The 6,991-nt window shown below is 67.5% G+C and overlaps 1 protein-coding gene across 1 annotated transcript in view; it reads right to left on the bottom strand.

Moving 5' to 3' along the window:
- Nucleotides 1–1,189: 1,189 nt before the first annotated feature.
- The window catches only part of LOC122157379 (cyclin-T1-like), an 8,660-nt gene continuing 2,858 nt past the window's right edge, over nt 1,190–6,991 (bottom strand). The window contains 7 exon segments of the mRNA XM_042812994.1: nt 1,190–2,884; nt 4,170–4,240; nt 4,341–4,400; nt 4,403–4,484; nt 4,486–4,505; nt 4,575–4,738; nt 6,562–6,607. Coding sequence (XP_042668928.1) covers nt 1,493–2,884; nt 4,170–4,240; nt 4,341–4,400; nt 4,403–4,484; nt 4,486–4,505; nt 4,575–4,738; nt 6,562–6,607 — 1,835 coding nt within the window. The 3' untranslated portion in view covers nt 1,190–1,492.

The following is a 6,991-nucleotide window of genomic DNA, read 5'->3' on the forward strand; positions in this document are numbered from 1 at the left end:
CCCTCCCCACCCTTCCCGTTCTCCCCGACCCCCCGTTTTGTCGGTGCCCCCCCACCCCCACGTGCTCCCCCACCGCCACGCGCTGGCCCTCGGCGCATGCGCACTGCCGCCTCCCGTCCGCGCCGGCGCCGCCATTTTGTCCGCGGGCGGCGAGAGCGAGAAGGGCTCCCCGGGGGGGATCGCGGCGGCACCGCCGGAGCCGAAAGACGGAGGTGAGCGGCCCCGCGGGCGGCGGATGGCGGAGGGAGCGCGGAGGGAGCGCGGGAAAGGGCGAGACGGCCGCGATAGGGAGGGCAGCGCCGCCGCCATCTTACCTCCGTGCCGCCACGGCCGCGATGAAGCGGCCCGCCTCCCCATTGGCCCGCCCCGCCACCAATCGGCGGGGAGAAGAGGGGCGGTGCTTCGCGCCGTTGGCTGAGAGAGCCGTCGCTCCGCGGCGGGCAGGCCACGCCTCCCGGAGTCACGTGAGGCGGTTGGCGGGTGGGCGGCACGTGGGTGCCGACACGTGGGCAGCGCGTCGCCCGGCCCGCCGCCATCCGAAGCGAAGCCCCGAGCGCGGGGCTCAGCCGCAACCAGCGGGAGAAACGGGGCCCAGAGACCCGACCGTGAGCTCCGTGCTCACGTAGGAAAGGGTTTCGTCCCTCCCCCCTCCACAAAAAAAAAAAAAAACCATATGGAGGCAGCGCGTTTATTGAAGCTTGGAAAAGGAACAGAACCAGCGGGCTTCACCCATGCGGCCGGAGCGCTGAGGCTGAGGGCACAGCTGGAGCTGCAGGGCTCCCACTGAAGGGAGCCGCGGGCTGAGCACAGAGCAGGGCCCCAAGCTGCCCCCCAGCCCCACTCGGGGCTCCTCCAACCCCAAACCTGCAGCTCCAAACACCAGGGACGGACGCGAGGGCTGAGATGGGGGCACGGAGCCGTTATTCTGCAGGCAGCGTCACCGCACAGCCCTCAGCCGCCCGCTGCCCCGCAGCCAGAGCCTCCACCACAGCCCGCCCCCATCCACCCCACACATCCTGCGTGCCCCCCATCGGCCCCTCTGCCCCCCCCCCGTCACCGCCCAGCATCCCGCCCCCACAAAGGAACCAAACGCTACCATATAAGTTACTGCTTAAATTATTTGTAAAACGTCGTAGATTTTTCTGTGACACGTCTTAAATACCCCCCCCCCCCCCCCTTCAGGCCCCCACCTCCCCCTCTTCCCCCACAAGGACGTGGTCCCCCCCATTCGGGGGCTTCGGCTGCAGCGGGGACGGAGCCACTGCCGACGGGGAGGCGGCGAGGGAGGGAGCGAGGAGGAGGAGGGAAGGATTCGTCCCTTCACAGCTTCGCCATCTCCGCGCTCTGAATACCGATATAATAAAAGTTATAATAATAAAATAAGTTCTTCGTGAGGCAGTGGAGAACAAACCAGCCCTTCCTCCCACCCCCCCTCCCCACCCCCCGGTCAGCGCAGGGTCGGGGCTGCAGGAATTCAGTAGTAAAAAGGGCCCTATTTGGGGAGGGGGGGCAGAGGAGGGGGAGGTTCTGAGGGCGGGGGGGGGGGTCGGGGTCTGTCCGTGTTGGCGGGTCGGCCGCTTTGCCTGGGGTTCAAGAGCTCCCCGTACGCGTGGAACTCGAAGGGGGGGGCCGGGCCGGGCTGCACGCCCTGCGCGCTCAGCAGCGAGTGCAGCATGTTGACCGTATCCTGGTAGTCACTGGGCTGGGAGGCGTTGTGGCCGTTGGCCCCCGCGGGTCCTTTGTCCGATTTGCCGTGGGCGCCGCCCCGCGCTTTGCCGGGGGCCGAGGGCAGCGCGGGCAGCGCGGCGACGGCGTCGGAGCCGTGCGGCCCCGGGAGGTGCGGGAAGGGGAACGGCGGCGCGGCGCCCTTGGGGCCTTTGCTGGCTTTGGGCGGGTGCTCGTGGGCCGCGCCCTCCTCCGGCGGCGGCCGCTTTCGGGAGGAGCCGAAGAGGCCGTAGCTCTTATGGGGGGCGGCGCCGGCCGTCGGCGCCGCGTGCTTCGAGTCTGCCGGGCGCTTGCCGAGCGCGGCGCTGGGCCCGGCGCCGAGCTGCGGGTGCAAATGTTTGTGCGAGTGGTGGTTGTGGTGGTGGTGGTTGGACGAGTGGCCCTTGTGCTTCTCCTTGTGCTCCGCCCGGCTCTTGGCGCCGCCGTCGTCCGGCCGCTCGCCGGGCACCTTGATGCGCATCTTGATCTCCTCCTGCTTGGAGGGCAGCGGCCGCTCCGCCCCGGCGCCCCCCATCGGGATCCTCAGCTTCAGCGCCGCGCTTTTGTCGCCCTTGTCGGGGCCCGGGGGGCGCTCGGGGTTCTCGGCGATGGGGATCTTCAGGATGATGGGCGACGGGTTGCCGTCCTGCTGCACCTCCCTCTCCCTCTGCTGCTGCACCAGGAGGTTCTTGGCCGCGTACGCGTACTGCGAGCGCACGTTGGCCTCCATGTTCTCCAGCTGCCTCTTCTGCGCCGCCAGCTCCTCGGCGTGCTTGGCGCGGTATTCCTTCAGCGACACCTTGGCCGACGGCGCGCTCTTGGCGCCCTGCTTGCCGTAGCCGCCGCCGTCCTGCTGCTGCGGGCAGGGCTGCTGCTCCGCCCCCGCCGCGCCCTCGGCCGTCCGGTGGCTCTGCGCCGCCTCCAGCTTGGACGCGGGGTGCTGCGACAGCCAGCGCTCGGCCGGGGCCGCGTCCGCCGCGCTCGGAGCGCCGGGAGAGTCGGCGGGCGCCGGCAGCGAGGGCCCCGCGGAGGCGGCGCAGGACGTGGACATGCTCATCAGCCCCGCGATGTTCATATCCGAGCTGTTGTTCCTGGAGATCATGTTGAGGATGGTCTGCTCCGACAGCCCCTCGTCTTCGCCGTGCTCGTCGGCTTTGGATTTCCTGGCCGCCTGCGTGGCCTGCAAGGGAAGCGCGGCTGTTTTCATGGGGCGCTCAGGACGGAGCGCTGACATCTCCGGGCTGCTCCCCGCGCCGAGGCGGAGAGGGACCTGGGTGTCCCGGCAGGTCGGCCAGCAGCCAGCAGGGTGCCCTGGCGGCCGAAGCCAAGTGGGGCGCGTTGCACAGAGCGTGGCCAGCAGGTGGAGGGAGGCGATGCTCCCCCTCTGCTCTGCCCTGTGAGGCCTCACCTGCAGCCCTGCGTCCAGTTCTGGGCTGCCCAGCACAAAACAGACAGGGAGCTCTTGGGAAGAGTCCCAAGATGGTGAGGGGCCTGGAGCATCTCTGCTATGGGGAAAGGCTGAGTGAACTGGGGCTGTTCGGCCTGGAGAAAAGAAGGCTGAGAGGGGAGCTGATCCAGGTCTGTAAATATCTGAGGTGTGGGGGCAGCATGGCGAGGATGGACTCTGTGCAGTGGGGAGTGGAGACAGGAGGAGGGGAAACGGCCGGAAATGGAGCACAGGAAGTTGTGCAGCAATGTGCGAAGGAACGGCTGTGCAGTGAGGGGAGGAGCGATGGAACAGGATGCAGGGAGGGGGGAGTCTGTGGGTCCCGACGTGTCTCTATGGGTCCCGACGTGTCTCTATGGGTCCCAACGTGTCTCTATGGGTCCCAACATGTCTCTATGGGTCCCAACGTGTCTCTATGGGTCCCAACATGTCTCTATGGGTCCCAAGGTGTCTCTATGGGTCCCGACGTGTCTCTATGGGTCCCAACGTGTCTCTATGGGTCCCAACGTGTCTCTATGGGTCCCAACATGTCTCTATGGGTCTCAATGTGTCTCTATGGGTCCCAAGGTGTCTCTATGGGTCCCAATGGGTCTCTATGGGTCCCAATGGGTCTCTATGGGTCCCAACGTGTCTCTATGGGTCTCAATGTGTCTCTATGGGTCCCAAGGTGTCTCTATGGGTCCCAATGGGTCCCAATGGGTCCCAATGTGTCTCTATGGGTCCAAACGTGTCTCTATGGGTCTCAATGGGTCCCAATGGGTCCCACTGTTCACTGGCACAGGCTGCCCATGGAGGTTTGGAGCCTCCTGCTCTGCAGATGTTCCAGACCTGCTGGATGCTGAGCTGTGCGCCCTGCTGTAGGAACGGCTTTGGCAGGGGGTTGGACTCCATGAGCTCTGCAGCTCCCTTCCAACCCCTACAGTTCTGTGATGCTGTGATTCTGCACACCCGCGCCGCCCCCTCCCCGCTCTGCCCCACTGCAGACCCCCCCCCCCCCACGCCAACACCGCAGCCTCACCCTCCAGTTCCGGATGCGCTTCAGCCGGTTGGGGGTTTTCTCGAGGATCTGCAGGAATTCATGGGTCAGTTCTGCAGAGGAGACACAAGGGAGGGAAGGGGAGGTCAGAGGGACGAGCGGAGCGGCCCGGATCCTCAGGGCGGCCCCCTGCTCGCTGACGGACGGAGCTACGATGGCGTGGAGCTACTCGAGGAGGGGCGGTGCGACAGCCGGCACCACTGACCGCATTGAACTCATCTCTCCGTGCCTTTTGCCATCTCTGTCGCGCCACAGCGGCCGCTGCGCTGGAAACCACGGCAAAACCAGAAGCCCTTCGAGCCCACGAAGTGGCCGTGTCTGAATGGCAGGAACAGAGATGCCAAGGAAATACAAGAGCCTTCGGGGGAACCTCGCTCCAAAACTTACCATCTAAGAGCTCCAGAGTTACAGTGCCATCAACGTATTCCCACCAGTGCTTCCCGTCCGTGGAGACTGGGATCTCCCAGTTGGACCATTTACAAGCCAGGTGGATACAGACGCAGGCCACAACGGGAGGGGTGTACTGCAGGCTGAAGGTGGTCAGGTGCAGGCTGACGTCGCCAGCGGGGAGAGAGAAACAAAAAGCCATCAGCTCCCAAGGCTGAAGCTCAGCGCACGCAATCGCCCCCTGGAGAGACGCTGCGGAAGGGGCGGCCGTGGCCGGGGTCCCTGCTGCTCCTCCCCCAGCACAACCCTGCCGCGGGCCGGCTCCGTGCCACGGCTCCTTCCTGCCTGCCTCCCCCTCGAGCTGCACGCAGCTCCGCTCCGGGCTCCTCCGTTCGCCTGCAGGGGAGGCCGCGCCGCCGCGAGCCGCTCCACCGAGCGCCGCGCTCGTCCCCTCTTTGCTCCCCATCGGCATCGGGGCGGCGTCCCCTCACACAGCGGGGAGGTTCGGTGCTTAAGGCCGAAAGCAACCCGGCTCCGCGACACCACGCGACCTCGCGCACGGCGGCCGCAGGACGGAGCCGATCCAGAGCCGCGCCTCCGTCAGCGCCCGGCTGTGAGGCGGCGCCCCCGGCCCCGCAGGGCGGCTCCAAACCTCGAACAGCGCAGCGCTGGGGGCGACGGGGGGGACGGGGACACACGGGGGTGCGTGGGGTGCAGCGCAACCACGGCTCCACAGGGCTCCAGCCCGGCCCCGCTCCCCTCGCAGAGCCACTCGAGAGGCTGCGAGCAGCCCGGCCACGCGGCAGGCGCTCATCTGTCAGTTAACGGGGAAATGCGCGTGCCGCTACCGGCTGGCTGGGAGGGGAGGCGCAGGGAGCAGCACCGAAGGGCTCAGGAGCCGCCATAACGGACGCATCCCAGCTCTGAGCTCCGCTCTTCACCTGCAGGCGCTGCGCTGAGCCTCGTAAAGAGCAACCAGAGCAACCGGAGCCCGGCAGTGCAGGCTGCAGCCCCCTGCTTAGCGAGGGCCCGGGGCTGCGGGCAGCCAAGCCGCCTCCAGCGCTGGGTTTCACGGGCGCTGCGTTGCCCGCACAGCACAAAGCCACAGAGCCGGGAAGCTCAGTGAGAGGGAAGCCGGGCAGGAGCCACACAGCCCAGCTCCGAGCGCAGCGCCGCCCGCGCTTCCTTCAAGCCTCACCTCCACGCCTCACTTCTTGCTTTTGCAATGACTGCTGGGGGGGGAAACACCTGAGGGGGGGGGAAGCACGCAGCCCCGCGTCACCAGGAGCTCCTCGGTGCAAAGCCCAGGGGGGAAACCTGGAGCGCAGCCCCCGGGGCGGAGGGAGCAGCGCCGCCTCCCTGCCTCACACAGCACCGAGCGGCTGAGGCCGGGCCGCTCCGCTCTCCTCCTCCTGCTGGCAGCCCTGGTTCCCCAAGCGCAGCAGTGGGGCAGAGGGGGGCAGAGCCCAGCGCAGCGCTGCCGTCGCCTCCAGGAGCTCCACGCCTTACCTGGCGCTACCCGAGGCCGAAGGACCCACGGACTCCTTCCACCCCCCCCCAATCCGCCCCTGGCTGCAGCCGGCACTGCTGGAGCGCTCACCCACACCTCCGTTCCCACCCCAACCCTTCATCCAGCTCCTCCTCTGCTCCCTCCTCGCCCCCATCAGCCTCCCGCAGGGCTCAGATGCGCTCACAACCCACGCAGCACCCGGCCCGGCGACGGCGCGCTGACACCTAACGCCTAAGCAAGCAAAACCTCTGCAGGCCGGCTTCACAGCTCCCCCAGGGCTGCTGTTCCCCCCTTCCTGCAGCTCTCTAACTTACCATCAGAAGCAAGCAGTGAGGCTCCTGGCAGCCCCCCCACCCGCTCCCGCGCCCCCCACTGCGCTCCCACACCAGCAGGAGGAAGGGCGCCCAGCTGAGCAGCCAGCAGAGGGGCAGCCCCTCACATCCGCCCCTGGGATACGAAGCGACGGTAAATAATAACCTGTTGGTAGCCATGAAGTAGGACGTCTGCGCCAAGTCCTTGCTGGCTGCAAGAGAGAAGGGGAGAAAAAGCCGGGTGTCACTGCAGGCTGCCGGCAAACACGGCTTGACTGGGGAGCGACGCTTTGCTGCCCCACACGTTAACAGGACGGGCAGCACGGCCCGGCTCGCTCCATGCTGCGCCTCCACACAGCTTCCAGAAGCTGCTGCATGAAAAGCTTTGTGCGGCTCGGCAGCCGCCTCTGCTTGTGGTCACTGAAATCCAGGGCAGCCGGGCACAGCGGGGCGACCAGGGGGGCCAAGGGTTGCCTGGAGGCAGCGCCCAGAGCACAGCCAGCAGGGCAGGGAGCCGCTCCTCCTCTGCTGGGCACTGGGAACAGCTGGGGGAGCCCCACAGGGGGGCGGGGGGCCGAGAGCCCCGGGGGGAGAGA

The sequence above is a fragment of the Centrocercus urophasianus genome, unplaced genomic scaffold (assembly GCF_019232065.1).
Source record: "Centrocercus urophasianus isolate 14NV4802_14NV808 unplaced genomic scaffold, USGS_Curo_1.0 seq_1330, whole genome shotgun sequence".
Taxonomy (NCBI): Eukaryota; Metazoa; Chordata; class Aves; order Galliformes; family Phasianidae; genus Centrocercus; species Centrocercus urophasianus.